The 20,606-nt window shown below is 53.0% G+C and overlaps 7 protein-coding genes across 7 annotated transcripts; 5 read left to right on the top strand and 2 right to left on the bottom strand.

The window, feature by feature from the left end:
• Positions 1-793: 793 nt before the first annotated feature.
• BO88DRAFT_406544 (uncharacterized protein) lies at positions 794-4,418 on the top strand. The gene is made up of 4 exons (XM_025707179.1): positions 794-2,028; positions 2,089-3,409; positions 3,462-3,599; positions 3,653-4,418. The coding sequence occupies exons 1-4, from the start codon at positions 1,012-1,014 to the stop codon at positions 4,126-4,128; spliced, it is 2,952 nt and encodes a 983-aa protein (XP_025560665.1). The 5' UTR covers positions 794-1,011; the 3' UTR covers positions 4,129-4,418.
• A 35-nt stretch (positions 4,419-4,453) lies between these two features.
• On the bottom strand, positions 4,454-6,853 carry BO88DRAFT_406543 (bifunctional molybdopterin adenylyltransferase MobB/molybdopterin molybdotransferase MoeA family protein). The gene is made up of 4 exons (XM_025707178.1): positions 6,577-6,853; positions 6,483-6,523; positions 6,384-6,421; positions 4,454-6,329 (listed from the first exon to the last, which is right to left on the bottom strand). Exons 1-4 carry the CDS (start codon positions 6,844-6,846, stop codon positions 4,537-4,539), a joined length of 2,142 nt encoding a protein of 713 aa, XP_025560664.1. The 5' UTR covers positions 6,847-6,853; the 3' UTR covers positions 4,454-4,536.
• Positions 6,854-7,040: 187 nt separating this feature from the next.
• BO88DRAFT_406541 (H(+)-transporting V0 sector ATPase subunit c'') lies at positions 7,041-8,174 on the bottom strand. The gene is made up of 5 exons (XM_025707177.1): positions 8,106-8,174; positions 8,002-8,036; positions 7,852-7,943; positions 7,481-7,789; positions 7,041-7,424 (listed from the first exon to the last, which is right to left on the bottom strand). Exons 1-5 carry the CDS (start codon positions 8,161-8,163, stop codon positions 7,316-7,318), a joined length of 603 nt encoding a protein of 200 aa, XP_025560663.1. The 5' UTR covers positions 8,164-8,174; the 3' UTR covers positions 7,041-7,315.
• A 508-nt stretch (positions 8,175-8,682) lies between these two features.
• BO88DRAFT_345496 (Rab family GTPase YPT6) lies at positions 8,683-9,633 on the top strand (the record flags this gene model as incomplete). Its single annotated transcript, XM_025703296.1, has 5 exons — positions 8,683-8,735; positions 8,797-8,822; positions 8,891-8,979; positions 9,108-9,510; positions 9,575-9,633. The coding sequence occupies 5 exons, from the start codon at positions 8,683-8,685 to the stop codon at positions 9,631-9,633; spliced, it is 630 nt and encodes a 209-aa protein (XP_025560662.1).
• Positions 9,634-10,599: 966 nt separating this feature from the next.
• On the top strand, positions 10,600-12,074 carry BO88DRAFT_427463 (inositol phosphorylceramide synthase regulatory subunit KEI1; the record flags this gene model as incomplete). Its single annotated transcript, XM_025709014.1, has 3 exons — positions 10,600-10,629; positions 10,660-10,954; positions 11,005-12,074. The coding sequence occupies 3 exons, from the start codon at positions 10,600-10,602 to the stop codon at positions 12,072-12,074; spliced, it is 1,395 nt and encodes a 464-aa protein (XP_025560661.1).
• A 1,470-nt stretch (positions 12,075-13,544) lies between these two features.
• BO88DRAFT_406538 (sulfite reductase (NADPH) subunit beta) lies at positions 13,545-18,755 on the top strand. Its single transcript, XM_025707176.1, has 4 exons — positions 13,545-13,806; positions 13,913-14,052; positions 14,108-18,490; positions 18,547-18,755. Exons 1-4 carry the CDS (start codon positions 13,776-13,778, stop codon positions 18,574-18,576), a joined length of 4,584 nt encoding a protein of 1,527 aa, XP_025560660.1. The 5' UTR covers positions 13,545-13,775; the 3' UTR covers positions 18,577-18,755.
• A 195-nt stretch (positions 18,756-18,950) lies between these two features.
• BO88DRAFT_406536 (uncharacterized protein) lies at positions 18,951-20,287 on the top strand. The gene is made up of 3 exons (XM_025707175.1): positions 18,951-19,584; positions 19,646-19,917; positions 19,996-20,287. The coding sequence occupies exons 1-3, from the start codon at positions 19,119-19,121 to the stop codon at positions 20,215-20,217; spliced, it is 960 nt and encodes a 319-aa protein (XP_025560659.1). The 5' UTR covers positions 18,951-19,118; the 3' UTR covers positions 20,218-20,287.
• Positions 20,288-20,606: the final 319 nt, after the last annotated feature.

The raw sequence follows: 20,606 nt of genomic DNA, 5'->3' as shown, positions 1-20,606 counted from the left end.
AATGGCTCATAATATTCCGAGAAGGTCATCCGTCAAAGTTCCTGAAAGTAGTGAACTATAACAAGAATCTGGGACGATTAGTCCGCATGATGCGATTGACAACAACCCGCACAGTTCAACCATCCATGTCTAGCTGCAAAATTCAAATATGTTTCAGCCTTGATATGTCGGGCCCTGTTTACGGGAATGTAGAGGGCGCTGTGTATTTGTTGGCAGCCCCTAATTAGCTACGTGTCGAGTGGTCTTCCTTGCATAGCTAGCATGCTCCTAATAGTATCGAGGGCTTTCCGCCCACGCTAGGAGCGCTCGAGCATCCGTATGGCTCAATCTTGCGGTCTACTCCATAGTAGGAGAAAGATAAGATAGTAGTAGTTAAGAAAGATCCACCCTGACAGTTAGCCGCGATAACTCCGTAAGCTTCGTCTCTGGTTCCGCTTGGTGCGACACACTCACCGGTTTTACTTGAGCAAATCGAGCGAGTTGCAGAACCAGTAATATTCGCCCCACCAAAAAGAAGAGGGATGATCCTTCGTGGCTGGTGCTATGTGAGTAATGGTTTGAAATACTCGTAGTTGTTTGGGGCTGCCAATCGAGATCGGCGATCGCCTGGCCGGCTTTCACGTGGGCCGACGTCATGGGGTTCTCTGCAGATTCACCTGGATTCACCTTTTCTGCTGCTGCCACCTTTTCTGTCTCCGATCCATCTCCAGCTGCCTGGCTGGCTTCTGGAGTATCGCAGGTCTTTCTACTGCATCTCTTTTGATTATGAATCTTATCCTCAAACCTGGTATCGGGCTTTTTCGAAGCTCTCGCTGATACCTGGCCTCCCTTGCTGACCTACAATCCAGCGCGCGCTGGACATCCCCAACGACAGAACAGCGCTTCTGCCTATATTTGCACCCGACTCGGACTCACTGTCATGCCGGTTAGCCCTTGGTCACTTTGCACTGGCTTGGTTTATTTACACAGCTCTCTTTTGCGATAGTCCTGTCCCTGCTACTCGCCGTCACGATGACGACCGGCCCTATCCATACCTACGGCCCATCATGTTTACTCGCGGAAGACGACCCCGATCTCTCTGCCTGGCTTTCTTCCGATAAACCACCTAGCGTTCGACCGCAGTTCTTTTACACGTCCACCCTTGCAATCGACGATCCGTTGGCTGCTCTTCCCCCTCCAACTAGCGGTCAAGGTTCGGGCAATGAGTGGGCTCCGCTCCAGCCTTTCTCAGTCAGGGATAATGCGGCCCTAGAAGATTCTTGGAAACAATTGCAGCAGACCATAAGAAAAGAGCTCGATGGGAAATACAAACCTCAAAGTGGTACTTCGTCAACTAGGAATTCGGGCATCGATGTACCAGGCCGGGGGTTTTCTGTGGATCCGGGGAAATTGAAACAAAAGGGACTACATGACACAAGCTTGGCTGGTAGCCAGAAGAGCTCTACCGGTGGCCCTTCACGCTCCTTGGATGACCAATTACCTCCCAGCTCTCAAATACGGTCCAGAATCGAAGCTAGTAAGGCTGGCGTAAACAAAGGGCCTCGAGAAAGGTCACGCACACTTGGCAGTAGCTTAGATGGCGGTCCTACAGCTGGCACAGGTTTACGGCGCAAACTGGAGCCGCCTTTCAACGACAAGTCCGGATCGGTAGAAACCAAGGCTAATGAAGTACTAACAAGTGACGATGCAGGAGCTGATGGCGCAGAAAGCACCAGTCCGCGAAGCTATCCTTCGCGCGATGTGAGCATCAGCGGTTCCCCTTTTGCCAGAGCTCCAGTCTCTCCCAGACACAGCCCATTAGGCCGGTCTGTAGAATCTATATCGTCGAGAGATGGGAACCAAGATTCCTTGATCGACCCACCCACTCAATCTGCACCGAAACCATCGGGATTACGGAGGACGATTCGACAGGCCTCTCCCGACGAGGAGGATGGTGAAATTGGAGAAGCCGACCCGGTTGAGGAGCCGCGGCACAAAGTCCCCGTAGGTGCATCTCGGCTTCATCTGGTCGAATTACCAAGTCTCAAGGTAAGTCCGATTTCTTTTCAACACGCTTGACCATGATAGCAAGCGGCTAAATCCGGACAGATGAAACCGATTTACTGGAGCCCCCTACATGATATTTCGAGCGTATTTCGTGCGACTTGGTTCTACAAGAATACTATGCTACCCGTGGAGACCGAACTCGCCAATAGATTGGAAGATGGCTACAACTACCTGAAGCCATGGACCGAAACATGGCAAGATGAACTTAATAGCTGCGTTGAGAATGGTGCCGATGCCGAATTGAAGATCGTACACAAGCTCTGGCCGAAAGAGAATACAACTAGACCGCCTACAGCTGTGGCTGCTCCAGGTTCTGAAACTCGAAGCTCCACCGCTCGTCTGTCGAACGAAGACAAGCGCAAAAGACCTGAAATCATGCCGTTAGATCTCAACCGAGCTGCGGGTAGTACATCCGCGCAGTCCGACACTGTCAAGCCGTTCTTGAATTCTAGCGTCATCTACGCTGACGCGAGAAACGCACAGATTCTCCGGCCCAGCCTTCTTCCATCTGTGTCAAGGGGACGCAAGCCGCTCAGTGCGATCCGTAAAGGGAGACAGATTGGTATTCCTGTGATTCGTGGCTTCAGTAGACGATTATGGGACCGACTACACCCAAGCAAACCCAGTCCAGTAGACGTGAGGAACTACCTGCGCAGCACCCAATCTCGAGCGATGTCGACGACATCCATTGAGCCCATATGCTATGCATGTGCGATAGAGGAATTGCGGCCTGCTCCCACAGACTTGGTGCTAGTCATACACGGTATTGGCCAGAAACTGTCGGAACGGATGGAGAGCTTTCATTTTACCCATGCTATCAATGCCTTTCGAAGGCAAATTAACGTGGAATTAAACAGCGAACCCGTCTGGCCACATGTGCGCCCAGGCCATGGAGGCATTATGGCTCTTCCTGTCAATTGGCGCTCTACCTTGTCCTTAGATGAAGCCAACCTGGAGTCTCCAGCAGGGGAAGATCCTGCTGCGAACCACTATTCTCTAGACGATATCACGCCGCAGACGATACCGGCTGTCAGATCATTGATCAGCGATGTCATGCTGGACATCCCGTACTATTTGTCTCATCACAAGCCTAAGATGATACGAGCAGTAGTCAAAGAAGCTAACCGCATCTTTCGGCTTTGGTGTGAGAACAACCCAGGATTCCAGCAGAACGGGCGAGTACATCTGCTTGCACATTCCCTGGGGAGCGCCATGGCCTTGGACATTCTCACTCATCAGCCAACGAAGATCCCAACCTTCAACTTTTCCAAAACCGAAGTTCACGGAGACATTTTCGAATTTGATACGAAGAACCTATTTATATGTGGCAGTCCGGCCGGTTTCTTCCTCCTTCTCAACAAAGGTAATTTCAAACTTCGTCCACCTTCTATGTCATGAATTAATCACCCACGTAGCGAACCTGTTACCTCGACGAGGACGAGACAAACCCGGCTGTGAAGGCGACGACCGCCTCCGAGGCGTAGCAGGTGAAGCAGACACATACGGCTGTCTAGCCGTCGACAATCTGTACAACATCATGCACACCACCGATCGTAAGCATCTTACCTCCCTCGCCTCCAACCACCTCATACTAACACGCAACCAGCAATCGCCTACCACGTCAACGCCGCCGTTGACAGCGGCCTCGCCAGATCCCTCCGACCCGCCTCCATCCCAACCTCCGCCGCATCCTTTTGGCAATCCGTAGGCAGCGTATTCCGCTGGAGCACTCCCCCAGCTCTACTCTCGTCAACCACCACCGTCCCCACCCGCCCAGCAACCCTCAACAAACTCCCCACCAACGTCGAATTAGAAACCCACGACTTCACACACGAAGAAATTGCCGAAAAAAGGATGTTCCTCCTTAACGACAACGGCCAGATCGACTACTTCCTCTCTGGCGGCGGCGGGCCCTTGAACATCCAGTACCTGAACATGCTCAGCGCGCATAGCAGCTACTGGACCCTGACTGACTTCGTGCGCTTTATCGTCATCGAAGTTGCTCGCAAACAGGGCAGAGAATATACCCTGCCTGTGCTGAGGGCGGCGAAGAAGAAGGGGTGGAAGATACACAAAGGCTGATGCGGTGGCCTGGCCTATGCACTTACGAAGTTTTGCATGAATTGCGCTTTGTTCTTCTATCTATTCATCCTTGTCTAAGCCTACTGAGTCATGTTTGGTTAGCATGTGCGACTGGTCCTGGGAATCTTGTGGTGCAGATACTGATCTAATACTTGTTTTCTTTGGTGGTAGCGATACCCTTGTTTTGGAGTTCAGAGTGCGATATGATACAATAACTTCAGATCATGTTTTGCATAGAATTTTGTACTCTTGCACATTTGGGGCAAATAATGAAGAAAATACATTACGCGGAAACAATCCGAGTTAAGTAAGTAACGAAGTAGTGCTTGCATACCATAAAGTAATGTAATTTTGATTATAGCTGTGCTATATATCCTACCAGAGCAAAAACCTTGTTGTAAAATCTCATCATTTCTCCGGCACCACAGCCCCCATCATCAACGCCTCAACCAACGACCCCTTCTCCACCTTTCCAGTACCCGGCTTCAGCACCAACAGCGCATTAGCACTCGCCAAACTACCCACTCTGGAGCTACGCTGACCCACCCCCTCCAAACCCGTACTCATAGCATAGAGCCGACCATCTTCGCGCGACGCCGTAACAATCGCGCGATGATACTCGGTTCGTTTCTTATCCACGGGGAACGGATGCGCCAATGCCACAGACACAAGCGGAAGGCCTAGGGGCGGGGAGATCCCAGCGGGGGTGATCTTGCGCTGTTCCATGCCCATGAGCTTGTGGAGGGAGGGCAGTACGAAGAGGTTGAGGGTGACAAGCGCGGAGGCAGGGTTACCGGGGAGGGAAAAGATGAGTTTGGTTTCGCGTTCTTGTTGCTGTCCTGAGGACGATGATGGTGTGGAGGAGGGCTTGAATGGGATTGTGGCGAAGGTGGTAGGTTTGCCTGGTTTCATGGAGACGCGGCCGAAGTGGATGGTTCCGCCGAGGGATCGCTCAATCGTGGGTTTTAGGAGGTCGAGTTCGCCCATTGAGACGCCGCCGGTGGTGATGATTACATCGACGCTGGATTGGGCTTTGCCGACGCCTCTGAGGGCGTCGCGGAGGCTTTGCTCCAGTTCTCCGACTGGGGTGTCGCGGGCGATGCCGAGGTCGACGGTGGGGAAACCCCAGGAGGTGAGGCAGGAGAGGAGGGACGGGCGGTTCGAGTCGCGGATTTGGCCGCCTTGGAGCTTGCGGGGGTCGTTGTGTTCGACGAGTTCGTCGCCCGTGCTGAGGACTCCGATGCAGGGTTTCTTGTAGACTTTCACGGTCTGGGTTCCTGTTGCGGCCAGAAGGCCGATCTCGCCGCCTACCGAGGTGATCAGGTCGCCTTTGCGGAGGATGCAGGACCCCAGAGCTACGTCGCTGCCTGGTTCGCGGACGTTTTCTTGGGGTTTGATGTCGCCGGTTAGGATCTCCACTGTTGCTTCTTCTTGGCCGTCAGGGGTCGAGGAGGCGAGGACGGTGTCTTCGACCATTACTACGGCGTTGGCGTTGGGGGGAAGCGGTGCGCCGGTGGTGATTCGGGCTATGGTGCCTGGTTCGAGGGGGGATAGAATGCCTCCTTCGTTGGCGTGGGTTATGGATGCAACGGGGAAGATTCCCTTAGTGCTGGGGCCAGCATCGGGTGATTCGGGGGCGATGACGGCGTAGCCGTCGACGATGCTGGCACGGTATGCGGGCACGGCTTCCCTCGCGTAGACATCTTCGGCAATGACGGATCCAACGAGAGCGGTTGTCACCGGGGCTTCAATGATTGTCGGTTCAGGCGTGTGTTGGCTGATGAGTTTGAGCGCTTCGTCAACAGAGAGCATTGGGTACGGAGACTCGCGGTATCGACGGTTTGGGCCAGCGTTGGGGTCGTTTGACTGGGGACGTTCTGACGGGGAAGTATGTGCGCGGGGAACGGCATGTCCATGACTATGATCATGACCACCGTGATGATGATGATGGTGGTGGTGATGGTGATGGTCTGCCTTGCTGCTAGAGGGAGATGGTGCAGACACCCCTGCCTCGGCTTCCAGCTTCTTGACCCCGCCTGCGTGCAGGGCTCTGGAGTTCGCGCCAGCCGCCTGGCTACACGCATGCGGCAAGAGCTTGATGATTGCTTCGAGGTTCTCCTTGGCCCCTTTGGGAGATCCCGGTACGGTGACTATCAATGTCTTGTCTCGCACGCCTGCAACAGGACGAGACATCATTGCAACTGGTGGTGTTTGTTAGCAGGCGAGTATTGCAATGTTGTCGCTGACGGCCTTACAAGGGGTGACTTTGAGAGAAGCTGCAATCATGCCGTGTCTAGGTGCAGTAGGTTAGTATCGGTCATGAATCCGACATAGGAGAGCTGGAGTAGACGCACACTAGGCCTGATGCATGGCGATGGATGAGAGGCGATACGGCCTGTCTGGCATTAGCATTGAAATACGAAGCCCAAGGGCAGGTAGAAGATCGACCTCAGGCGTGATATCCTTCGTAGCAAACCCAGTACCACCGCTTACAACCACAAGATTGACCCAGTTTGGACCATCGGTCCAGTCACAAATGGAGCGTTGGATCTCCAACACATTATCGGGGACGATCTTGATAACGGGCGTGCCCCAGTTATTCGACCCTTCGTCTGAGATGACGGTAGTCAGTGTGTCTCCCACTCTATCTGTGGATGGATCTTGCGAGGCGGTATCTGAGACGATCAAGATCGCCGCTTTGAGGGTGTTGTCTGCCATTGTAGAGATGTGAGGGGTTGTTGGAGAGTCTCCTGCCGAGACGGCGGGGAGAACGGAGATGGATGTTGATAAGAGCGGAGGCTGCTTGACTGGCCGGATTGGTGACCCGCAGCGCCTACTACAGTATGAAGTATGCTGCACACATACTACGAAACTGCTACTGCAGCTTGTACCTTACGACGTAAAATACTTGTGCTTGCTATTTATCTTCTTTTGTAAAATGTTCCTATGATATCTCCTAGCAATTACTGTACACCTTTCCTCCTCTTCTTTCCCCATCAGGCAAAACAACAAAAACAAGACTATCAATGCAATTCACGCATAGCCAACCGGTCTACAGTCAAATCGAATCCATGCGCCCAATGCGGCCTATAAATAGGACAAATAACAGAAAAGTGAAGACAAGAATGATATAGGTCGTACAGATCATCCCCATCATAGCCCTCTACATCTCCACCAGCAGCATTCTTTAAGCAGCTCCAAAGTCGAGTGCCTTTCCTCCAACCAGAAGCCCAACAATCAATCCGAAGAGACCGAGAACGGAGCTGAAGATTTCGATAACCAGAATCTTGACGAACCTATCGTGCATATTGTTAGCGTTCACTCCGCTAATCGAATGAAGGGGCTGACGAACAAGCTAGGGTCAGCAGCATCGGCCAGGGCCGCACCACTTCCGTTAATACCGACGGAGATACCGCAAATCAGGTTGCAGGCGCCCACAGTGATACCGCCCCAGAACAGCGCATATCCGGTGTAGTAGTTGCTGCCAGAGAAGGCCTCATCGCCTTCAACGAGGTTGAGCTTGGAGGAGAAGACGATGGCCATGATGACACCATAGATAGCCACGACCTCACAGAAAATAATCGAGATCAAGTTCTTGGTACGGATTCTGGGTGCTTTGACACCTCCACCAACAATCGAGGAGCCGGTCAAGAAGATACCCCTGATCGGAATGAAGTCAGTATCCCATTCTCAATGACACAAGCGGGACTTGTAAAGCCATACCATGCCGCACCAACCACCGACAAGCCAATGCACATGGCAATTCCAAAGTTCGCCCAGGCATACGGAGACACCGACTCGAGGAAGTAGCCGATCTAGATCGAATTAGCGGGTGTTCACTGGTCATCGTGGTCGTAGGGGTCCGTGACGTACGTTGATCTGTTCGCCTTCACCGCGGAAGAGGTAGTCTAATCATGAAAACAAAAAGAATTAGTATCTTGATAAATCTCACCGCGCCAGAATGATGGTTTACTTACACAGTCCTACCACCGCTGCTGCCACGATTACAACACCGGAAGGATAGAGGAGACCCATGATGAAACCCCGGTTTTCGGCACTGCCTGAGTGCTGAAAGATATCAAGAAAACAAGCGACGGGGGCCCCGAAGAGGAGAGGAGCAGAAGATAGGGAGTCAGACGAGGAGCGTAGGGAGCTCTTGACCGAAGCGTGTAGCTGGAACAAGCCGCAAGTACAGCGGGAGGTGGAGGTCGGGCCGCCGATTAATCCGCGGGCGTGTGCTTGTCAGTCCATCATCCCAGTTTAATACAAATACGGAGTACATAATACTGTCCAAGTTCCCCGGACCGATCCATGGGTCGAGCTCTCCAGTCATCGTCGTCTTGCTAAACCTCCCTGCTCCCCGATATATACGGTCGCTTTTCGAACCTCTCGTCACTCCCCCAGATATACTTCCACCCCAATATATGTCCTTGTATTCCTAGTGCCCTCCTCCCACTTGACCGTTGTCCACCGCCTTAACACTTGTTGACTTTGCGACGTGCCTCCGCTACCCCTGATTCCGCCACCACTCCTACTATCAGAACATCTGCAGTCATGGCATCCACCTCCGGGGTAGGGTCGTATTCGAACCCTTTGAAGAAGTTCAAGTATGTCCCGTCTGCAGTATATCTCCCAGCTTTCCTGAATATGCGGCTAATCGAATTGCAGGCTGGTTTTCTTGGGCGAGCAGAGTGGTACGGATATCTTCTGCGACAATACTCCCACCATTGGCGCCACCCGGTCTCTGACATCTCCCTCACAGTTGGAAAAACTTCCCTGATCACACGGTTCATGTACGACTCGTTTGACAACACGTACCAAGCTACCATTGGAATCGATTTCCTGTCAAAGGTATGCTACGCCTAGTCGACTGCTTATCCTGCATTAGCAGGCCCTCACCCGAGCCATTCTCACCCGGTCTCATGGTTCCCCATACGCTCGCGCTGCTGCAGGAAGCTAATTCGCATTGCCCATCCTAGACTATGTACTTGGAAGATAGAACCGTTCGCCTTCAACTTTGGGACACAGCCGGTCAAGAGCGTTTCCGATCCTTGATTCCTTCCTACATCCGTGACTCGAGTGTCGCGGTGGTGGTCTACGATATCTCCAACGCCAAGTCTTTCCAAAACACACGCAAATGGATCGATGATGTACGTGGGGAGCGCGGTAACGATGTGATCATCGTTCTGGTGGGCAACAAGACCGATTTGAACGACAAGCGCGAGGTCACGACGGCGCAGGGCGAGGAGGAGGCGAAGAAGAACGGCTTGATGTTCATCGAAACCAGTGCTAAAGTCGGTCACAATGTGAAGCAGCTTTTCCGGAGAATTGCGCAAGCCCTACCGGGCATGGAGGGTGAAGCCAACCGGGGAGACAACCAAAGTCCGTTACCCTTTCCCCGCCCATGGCTTAAGTTACACGGGATGAGTACTGACGGCTGTGACAGTGATCGATGTCAACATCACCCCCAAAGAGACCACGACCAACGACGGATGCGCCTGCTAGATGTTGTACTCTCTAATTCGTTCTACCCCGGCCATACTCCCTACTACTTGCGATCCCTCTCTATCTGTGCCTGAATCTCAATGATGAGGCTTGAGATTGTCCATAATGCTCTTCATTTTTAAGATGTACATTTTTCTCCCTTTATGTTCCAGGTGAATAGCGTGTTTAGATCAAGCTTGAGCTTTTCTCTTTTTTCTATTGAATGCGTCTTATCTTGCTCTTCCTGAAACCTTACCTTGAAATCCGACTTTTGACGGGAGACCCAGGCGTTCGGCTTGTGCATTGACATCATATTGCATTTCCCCGCGGTTTCCCGACTTTTGTGCTGTTTTCTTGTCTGTGTCGCTTGTTCCGGGAGCATCATGGATGATAATGATGATGCTACTGCTGCGATTTGTTAGAAATACCACTACTCCAGATGGCGTTCATGTTGCAATGGCCAAGTCATGGGTGGCATAAGCTTTTGTTGGGATCGGTGGCTCTACCAAGTGCTGCGGTTCTTCGTCGTATGATCAACGGGGGGGCAGTGACGATTAGGTTATCGTGTCAACCGCTCATCCCGGCGATCTGACTAGTCTTGTCGGAGAAAAATCAACAACATAATGGGGAAAACCCTTTCAAGATCAGCCCCTGAGAGAGGAATTCATGCACAATGGTGGGTTCGATAGTAGGCAGGCCATCAGGCAGTAGCATTGGTCGTACTCGTATTATGTCTTGGCAAGCACAGGTCAAGCAGAGTATGTACGTACGACATGCACAGTCTAGTACCTCCTAGTCGGTAGGGGATCCATCCAGACGGGGGGGCGAAAGAGGTTGGGTAGAATTAGGGCCACCATCGAACAAGAAATTGTTTGATTTCGATATCAATACTGTTTGATCGCAGCCTTATAATATAGTCAGTATTACAGGGGTTGTATGTATGTAGCTTTCTGGTGTTGTTGTTGCTTACAGCGAACAAACAACGTCATGGGGCAGCGCATTGGCGGTGACCACAGGGTCTGTTGCAAGCAACACCAGCAAGAAAAGGGCATCGATCGGCGGGCGGATCGCCCGGAAAATCGTGCCCCTGTGAAACCCGCAATTGGGCGCCAGCGTCACTTAAACACGCCCTGCTGCGTCCTTTCAATCTCGCTCTTCCCGCCAGCCCTTCCATTCCTTTTCCTCTTTCTGTCGCTCCCTTCCTTCCACCTTCCACCACCACCACCAACAACCCTCCTATCTCCCCCTCTCCTACATAACATTCCCTCAACTCTGATATATCTCCTCGGCGATATCAATCATGGGTTTATCAACCCGTCTCTTCCGCATCCCGCGGCCAGAGGTATGTTTCAACATTACACACCCTCCCGGCGTTTAAATGAAAAAAATTAGGATGGGCACCCAGACCCTGTTTGGACCCCGTTGCCCGGTCGCGCGCTGTAATGAGGCTAACCATCGCATCCCGGCTTTCCGGTCACCTCACACAGACCTTTCTCTATGTTATGAGCCTTCAAACCGGAGCTTCCTTGATCACTCTCTCCTTACTCCTCAACAAAATTAGCGGACTCTATGGCTTGCTCGCCCTGTTGACCGGTTACCACCTCTCCCCGGTGCAGCTGTCCATGTACATTTACTCCCTCCTCGCGCTCGGCCTCACAGCTCTGCTCTTCCCGCACATCCGGAAACAAACGCCACTACAATGCCTCGCGCTCGCTTGGCTCTATGTCTTCGACAGCCTGATCAATGCCGCCTATACTGCAGCTTTCGGTGTGACCTGGTTCCTGGTTGTGTCTCAGCATTACGATAACGGCAACGCCTCGGGACCGGGTGGTGAGACCATCGCCCAGACCGCTGGCTTCACCAGCCCCAAGTACGACGACACCACCAAAACAGGGAGCGGTCACTACGCAAGGAGACCGGATGCTCTCGGAAACGCTGTGGCACAGCCCGAAAGCTTCCAAAGCATCTTTGTCATTTGCTGCCTCTGGGTTATTCGCGTCTACTTCGTCTTCGTCATGCTCGCTTTTGCTCGTCAGGCCCTCCGTCTCTACGTCGCCGTCCCTCGCCACACCCAGCTTCCAACCCACAGCCGTAATACCTCCATCGCAAGCGTCGCCAGTATTGCGGACATCGACCGGGAGCCTTTCTCCCCGTATAGCCCTGATGGCCAAGGTTGGCAAGGAAAGCTCGGGCGCATCATGATCAGCATCGGTCGCAACTACTGGCTCGGCGAGGATGAAGAAGGCGGGAACTGGATGGCCACCCTTGGCCGCCGTTTCCGCGCTCGTGCTGAAGACACCGAACTTCCTGGCCCTCTCGAGCGGGAGAGAAGACGTCGCTCGGGAACTGGGCCTCCCCAACCCTCCCAGTCCGCTTTCCAAGCTGTAGCCTTACAACAACCGATCCATGAACAGGTCCCAGGCATGAACGTCAAGATGAACGGTTGGACCGAGAGCAGGTAATTCTGCGATCGTCTTGCATTAAAACTTCAATTGAGGATCCTCGGTCTCTGACCTGGTAATACATTTCAAAACTACCAAGGGGCGCAAGGGCGCATCTCGGCGGACATGATCAGTCACCGTCTGCCATATCGCACAGAAGGACAGAGCAAGAGCTTGGTTCTTGATGACGATGCCACACCCTACTGTGGAGGGCTCACAACTCCATAGCTTCCCCCTTTGTGTCCACTCACGCTACGTGGTTTTCCTTTCAAACCTGTTATTATATATGCCGAAATGATCTACATACACTGTTTATGAATCGGGACAATGGGGGACATAGGGGAATAAGGGAGGACGGTACCGCGCTTCTTCGGTCCTGGCTTGTGCAGCGATGGCGTGATGTCGAAACGACATTCATCAAATAGCCACACGCGCGCGAAAGGCGCGGGCTACCAGGCGCCATCATAGCTGGAAGGATGAACATATATTGGCTTTTGAGGAGGGTTGTCGTCACGGCCGACATGGACTTGGCGTCTGGGACCTGTATATTTGTATCGACATAGGGATGGTTCGGTCGAGGCGTTTTCTTGTTTTCAGGGTACATTTTTGTCGCATCATGCTAGGGATTTGCATATATTTCTTCCCCCATCATACTTGGGCACCCGAGAACAGCGTCATATATTTTATGTGCAAGAAATAGATACCCCTCGCCAATCTTGATCCGTCAGCTGTCACTGGCAATAATTTGTGGCTTGGTTTCCATAAGATCGGATGGAATTGTGCTGTATAATTATCTACTATGCATCTAATGTCTGATCCGAGTTATCTCCGATGCTGTCTCGCCCGAGAAAGCATGATGTCAGTTGTATGTCTGAAGCGAAGCCCAGCAAAGCCCGCGAGAAATCCCGATGTAATTGCATGATAGTACACAAATCTACTAGTAGTATGATTGGAGTACGTGAAAGAGTCATAACATCTAAGTTACTATTGGTTGCCAGTAGCACCGATACATGGGTTTGACTGAATATATATCCGACTACCATGAGCAGGGTGAACTCGGCATCAAGCTTTAGACATTACTAGTAGATAAAGGCACCAAGGTTTATACTAGTAACCGTAGTGTTCTTTGTATAACAAATGAATTTATTTCAATACGATGAGATTAACTCAAGTCTGTGTGAATCATTCTGATGTTGTTGTAGTTACTAGTAGTTGTACTAGTAAGTAGTTCGTGCTTTGAAATCCGCCGGCATTCAGAGCAAAAGCCGATAACTGCCTGATGCTCGAGGCATCAACGGGGTGACGTGCTCGAGGGCCAGTCACGAGGCCCCCGCACTTGACCTGATCGGGGATGTTTGCAAGGCCGTTCAGCGGCTGTTTGCATCGATGTCGTGATCGCAATCCAATCAGCGTCGGGCTAATCCAACCCCGATGGCGGAGAAGGGCCCCAAAAGTCTATGAGGAGCAGAACCATTGCTCGTCGCTGCACGGAGTTTTGTAGAAAAATTAGGGAAAGACGGGCTGAGTGTGAAGCTAAAATTTCCCCTGTCTTTACCTGGAGTCATTCCACTTCTCCTCTTCTTTTTCCTCCTCTTTCTCCTACCCCATTATCCTCATTAATTGATCTCGAATTGAGTGGGGAGTCACCGTATGCGGTGATATCCATTTCTCTCTGCCATCCCACTTCCTGCGCTTTACGCTGCGCAGCTAGCAATTGTCAATATGGCATCCGTTTCGACTGCGGGTGAAGCAGGTATGTTGTTCCTCTGGTTCCTCTCTTTGTGTGATTGGAACTCTATCATTCAAAGGAATCATTCATGGTCCGATCTGAGTGCTAACCATTCTTCTGATGCTTCCAGTGGCGAGAGTCGCTTACTTGGCCAGCGATGTCGTTCTCTCCGTTCAGCCATCATTGCAGGCCGATTCCTGGTTCTCCAAGACTCTCAAGACCCTGAAGGCCAGCAATGCCCGTAGCATTCTGCCCCGCGGTGTCACTGACGTGAGTCACACTGTTCATAAGGACTGTATGAAGGCAGATCTAACACTCTGCACAGGTTGTGGCTGTTCGCTATAATGAAGATCCCCTCCTCTCCGCTTTCCACCCTCTGCAGACTGGAAACACTGTGTCTGTCGTGACCACCTCCTCCACCTTGCTCTCCTCCATCCCTCACCTCTACCGTCTGGCGAACACCCCTGTCGTCATCCATGTCGCTCTGGAGCCCTACCCCTTCCCAGATTACTCCGTGATTAGCTCTATCAGGCAATGCGGGTTCACTTTCCTGCACTCCGAGACGCTCCAGGAGGCCCAGGACATCGCTATCACTGCTCATGCGTTGTCCCGCAAGTCCGGCAAGGGTGTCATCCACTTCTTCGACCCTGCCAACTCCGCTCGCGATGACGCCATTGCTGAGGAAGACGTTGAGGTCCTTCGGTCTGTCCTCAACTTGGGCGGAAGCTCTGTGACACATACCTCTGGCCTGGGTGCCCAGACGCTGTACACTGACTCCGGACGGGTCGCTACAGTGACTGAGGATGTGGACACCACCACCAGCCAGGTCGAGGGTTCTTCCACCCCTGCTCAGGCCACTCAGACTCCTTCCAATGTCAGTGTTGATACTTCGTCTGTCGGCTCTTCTCAGAGGGACAGCAGTGTCGATAGCCGTGCGACTAGCTCCGCTGCCACCACCATCGACGCCTCGGCCACTCGGCCCGTCAGTGCTACAGACATTTTCGAATGGACCTCTCAAATATGGAATGTGTTGTCTGAGACCACTGGACGCAACTACCGCGCGATTGAGTACACTGGTCCCTCCGATGCCAAGTCGGCCATCTTCGTCTTCGGCTCGACTGGCGTGTTTGTCGACGTTCTGGGCAAGGAGGAGGCTTCGAGTGAGCTTGGAAATGTTGGCTTGATCACTGCGCGGTTGTACCGCCCCTGGGTTGGAGGCCAGATTGTTGAATCTATCCCTAGCTCGATTGAGAAGATCGCCGTGCTGGAGCAGGTCCGCAAGACTACGAAGTGGGGACCGGCGTTCATGGATCTTCTTTCCAGTCTCTCCCCGGCTGCTGGTCGGGCCGCCCCCAAGATTGTGGGATACAGACTGGGATACGTTGAGCCCTCCACTGCCGTCCAGGCTCTTCGTGGCATTGTGCAGAACCTGAGCTCTCCCTCCCCCATTCAGAACCTTGAGATCGGAACCTCCAAGGTCCCGTCCATTGAGACTTCTCTCGAGCAGCCCCACGTTGAGAACGCCTACCTTAAGATCCTCAACCAGCTCTTCGGTGAACGCCTGCACATCGCCAACCAGCTGGGCTCGAAGCACGCCGGAATCTCCTCCACCATTGCTGCCAGCCCTGAGTATGGATTTGGTGCGCTGACCGCCAGGCTGGAGCACCGCCAGCGCTTTATCCGCGAAGTCGAGGAGGCTTCCAAGTCCACCAGCTTCGCCACTGATGTCCCCCGGACATGGCTCTCCAACTGGGCCCTCAGTGTTGCAGATGCCTCCAAGGCCAACAAGCTGGCACCCGATGTCATTGCCCGCCTCTCCAACGACGGTTCTCAGCTTGCCAGACAGCTCCTGCAGTCCAAGAAGCTCTTCTACGATGAGTCCCTGTGGCTCATCGGCTCTGACGCCTGGGCTTATGATCTCGGCAACTCCGGTGTTCACCACGTCCTTGCCTCCGGAGCCAACGTCAACATGCTCGTCATTGATTCGCAGCCCTACTCCGAACGCACCGCCGCGGACCCCACTCGCAGAAAGAAGGACATTGGTCTGTATGCCATGAACTTTGGCAACGCCTATGTTGCTTCCGTCGCCGTCTACGGCTCGTACACCCAGGTTCTCCAGGCTATGGCCGAGGCCGAGAAATTCAAGGGTCCCTCCGTTGTTGTTGCCTATCTCCCCTACAACCAGGAGAACGACTCTGCCTTGACTGTACTTCAGGAGACCAAGAAGGCTATTGACCTTGGTTACTGGCCGCTGTACCGCTGGAACCCCGGCAACGATGAGAACGACGAACCCAAGTTCTCTCTGGACTCGGACCGGATCAGGCGCGAGCTTGAAGAGTTCCTTCGCAGGGACAACCAGCTTACCCAGCTCATGAACCGTCACCCCAAGTACTCAGCTGTGCTTTCTGAGTCGTACGGAACTGAGGTCCGCTCTCTTCAGAAGCGCCAGGCTAAGGACTCTTATGAGAAGCTCCTTGAGGGTCTCTTCGGTGCTCCTCTGACCATTCTCTTCGCCTCCGATAACGGCAACGCCGCGACTCTGGCGAAGCGCCTCGGCAACCGCGGTCGTGCGAGAGGCTTGAAGACCATGGTCATGGCCATGGATGACTATCCCCTTGATGACCTCGCCACCGAAGAAAACGTGGTCTTCATCTCCAGTACTGCCGGTCAGGGTGAATTCCCCCAGAATGGCCGTGGCCTGTGGGAGTTTGTGAAGAACACCGGTGACTTGGACCTGTCTTCCATCAACTACTCCGTTTTCGGTCTTGGTGACAGCCACTACTGGCCGCGCAAGGAAGACAGAATCTACTACAACAAGCCCGCTAAGGACCTTGATGCTCGTATCGCCTTCCTTGGTGGACGCAAGCTGACCGACATTGGTCTCGGTGATGACCAAGATCCCGATGCCTTCCAGACTGGCTACTCCGAGTGGGAGCCTCGTCTCTGGCAGGCTCTGGGTGTGGACAAGGTCGAGGGTCTGCCGGAGGAGCCTGCGCCGTTGACCAACGAGGACATCAAGATCCAGTCCAACTACCTGCGTGGTACCATCGCCGAGGGACTGCTGGATGAAACCACTGGTGCTATCTCCGCCAGTGACCAGCAGCTCACCAAGTTCCACGGTACTTACATGCAGGATGACCGTGACGTCCGTGACGAGCGCAAGGCCCAGGGTCTTGAGCCTGCTTACAGCTTCATGATCCGTTGTCGACTGCCCGGTGGTGTGGCCACTCCCCTCCAGTGGCTGCAGATGGATGCTATCAGTAGCTCTCATGGTAACGAGACCATGAAGTTGACTACCAGACAGACCTTCCAGTTCCACGGTGTGATCAAGCGCAAGCTCCGCGGCGCAATGCGTGCTATCAACAAGTCGCTCATGACCACCATCGCTGCTTGCGGTGATGTCAACCGTAACGTCATGTGCAGTTCCCTCCCTGAGCTTTCTTACTTCCACCGTGAGACGCACGCCGTCGCCCAGAAGATCAGTGATCACTTGCTTCCCGCGACTACTGCTTATCACGAGATCTGGTTGAAGGATGAGGACGACAAGAAGGTCCAGGTTGCGGGCGACGCTGTTGTTGACCATGAGCCGCTTTACGGTCCCACTTACCTTCCCCGTAAATTCAAGATCACCATTGCCATTCCTCCCCACAACGATACCGATGTCTACGCACACGATATTGGTCTGATCGCCATCAAGGGCGCCGATGGACACCTGGAAGGTTTCAACATCACTGCTGGTGGTGGTATGGGTGCCACTCACAACAACAAGAAGACCTACCCCCAGACGGGACGCATGTTCGGTTACGTCCCTGCCGACCAGGCTCACATTGTCTGTGAGAAGATCATGCTGGTCCAGCGCGACCACGGTGACCGCAAGAACCGCAAGCACGCTCGTCTAAAGTACACCATTGACGACATGGGCGTGGATGCCTACAAGGAGAAGGTCGAGGCCCTTCTTCCCGAGGGCCTGCGCTTTGCCGAGCCCCGTCCCTTCAAGTTCGTTTCGAACGTTGATACCTTCGGCTGGCTGAAGGACGAGAAGGGCCTCAACCACTTCACGTTCTTCATTGAGAACGGACGTATTGAGGATACCGCTGACTTCAAGATGCGCACTGGTCTGCGTGAGCTTGCCAAGCTCGACAAGGGCGAGTTCCGTCTCACCGGTAACCAACACTTGATCCTGTCCAACATTGAGGATGCAGACCTTCCCGCCATCAAGGAGCTCATGGCTCAGTACAAGCTTGACAACACCTCCTTCAGCGGTCTGCGTCTTTCTTCCTCTGCTTGTGTTGCCTTCCCCACCTGTGGTCTTGCCATGGCCGAGTCCGAGCGTTACCTGCCGGTCCTTATCGGCAAGCTGGAGTCCACTCTTGAGGAGGTCGGCTTGGCCAGCGACAGCATTGTCATGCGTATGACTGGTTGCCCCAACGGCTGTGCCAGACCCTGGCTTGCTGAAGTTGCTTTCGTTGGTAAGGCCTACGGTGCGTACAACATGTACCTCGGTGGTGGTTACCACGGCCAGCGTCTGAACAAGCTCTACCGCTCTTCGATCAAGGAGGATGAGATCCTCGAGATCATGAAGGGTCTCCTCAAGCGTTACTCCCAGGAGCGTAACACTGATGGCGAGACCCCTGAGAGATTCGGAGACTGGTGTATCCGTGCGGGTGTCATCAAGGCGACCACCGACGGACAGAACTTCCACGAAGGAGTATGTTGACCCTTACCTATCCATATTATTTGACGCATTACTAATCACTTCTACAGGTTGCTGAAGATGACGAGGATGAGGAGTAGACGTTGGAGATATCCCAAAAATAATGCCTTTGGATAGTCGGCATTCATGTGATACTGTTATACATCAAGAAGTTTTATGAGTTTTACGACGATACAGCTGTTCTGTACATACTGTTGATGACCAAATTATTGTCGCATCTGCATTTATAGCTGTTATTGTAAAATGTACACTTTCCAACTGTTAATTCTGAAACAGCCACTAGCTGGCAATCAATAAATTACATTAGATCCTTTACTCTTAGACGTGATTCAAGACTGCCTCTTCCCTTATAGATCTACCCCTCAAACAAGAAGGCGGTGTAAACCCATAGATTCTGCAAGCGGGCAGCTTATCAAACCTCCTCCGCCTCCGATAAAGCAAAGAAAAAGTTGCAAAAAAACCCGAACACCCCGCAAAGCACGCAGCCATTGCAGGCTCTCCTCCTACTTATTATACCCTCAACTCCCCTAATCAGTCTCCCCCGACCCCCCAACCCATGACCACGTCCTTATAATCACCACCCCAACAACGCCAACCCACCCAACTTACCTACCTACCCATCATGGACCCCACCGACGACCCCGTCATCGCCTCCTACGACATCTGCCTCACGGACTCAGAAATCTCCCGCTACGTCCTACAATACCTCGACCGACCCACGGGCTCCGCATACGACGACCGCCACGGCCAGAAACCCACTTCCTTCCGCCTGAAGCCTAAGACGGGGTTGGTCGAAGTCGACGTGCCCATTAACACGCGCGTGAATTACGATGTCAGCAAGGGATTGCGCTACGGCGATGCATTGAAGAAGAGCAAGAGTGCGCGCGAAGGCGGCGCGTTTGGTATGGCGGGTGGGTTTAGCTCCGGGGGTGCTGGTGGTGGTGGTGCGTCGGCGAAGGTGAAGATGGAGGATGCGGCGGATGCGAAGAGTGAGACGGCGTCGTTGATGAGGGTGCAGACGCTGGGTGGGAGGATTAAGAGTCCCGAGGATGGGGATCCGGTTTATATGTTGGCGGCTTTTAGGGGGGGTAAGTTGATCCCTTCTTTTAATTGGGGAGGTATGGGCTAATGGGGTTTTGTTTGGGATAGACAAGTTGCATCTTTCGCCTGTTTCGGCTGTTGTGCAGTTACATCCGCAGCTTCATCATCTTGATGCCTTGGATGAGATGCCTACGAAGGGTAAGGGGAAGGCGAGGAAGGAGGGCGAGGAGGATCGTCCCGGTGAGAGCGAGGCTAGGGCTATTGATGTCAAGATCAAGGCCGCGGAGGATGGTGAGGCGGCGCAGGTTGCGGGCAATCTGGATCTTTTGAAGAAGATGCAGGATGAGAAGTGGAAGGATTATGAGTGGGTTGATGCTGAGGTAAGTGCTATACTGGTTGATGTTGATTCCTTGGGTTTAAGGGAATGCTTGCTAATGTGGGTGTGTTTTGTCTGGCAGACTGAGGAGTCGTGGCAATTGTACGAGAACTACATGATGCATCAGGACGTGGATAGTCTGCCACAGCTGCAGTCGGCGATCGATAGTGAAAGTTATCTGGATACGATGAGTGCGCCGCGGATTGATCCTGCGCGACCGGAGATGACGGGCTGGGCTATGAAACAGAACCGCATGAAGCAGCGGGAGGAACAGCAGTCTGCTGAGGGGACAACGGAAGGGTGATTAGCTGCATTGGCTGGGTGTAATATGATATGCAGAATTACGAATGTTGAATGACTTGCACATAAGCTGGGTATCAAATGGCGTATAGTCTACATAGTAGAAAAGCTGTAGGCAGTACCTCACGGCTAAGTTTGCATGGTGGAGAATAGACTTTAGGGGAGTCGGAGGACCATATTTTCTATGACAATGGAGAATATGGTGAAGCATGCAGCTCCTGAACAGCTCAGTGCTCTACGCATTGCTTTAGTGGGCCTGTTCCATTTGCCATCGAGATCATCGCTGCTGGACGAAATCAATGGAAGAAAACACAGACGAAGCCTCCAGCCAATGAACGCGTGAGAAAACACCGACGATCTTCCAGAACATCACGTGCCACTCACGTGTCTTAT

This window comes from Aspergillus vadensis (genome assembly GCF_003184925.1).
Source record: "Aspergillus vadensis CBS 113365 unplaced genomic scaffold BO88scaffold_19, whole genome shotgun sequence".
In the NCBI taxonomy this organism is placed as follows: Eukaryota; Fungi; Ascomycota; class Eurotiomycetes; order Eurotiales; family Aspergillaceae; genus Aspergillus; species Aspergillus vadensis.
Note: the sequence above shows the minus strand (reverse complement) of the source record. Positions and strands in the feature narration are given on the sequence as shown.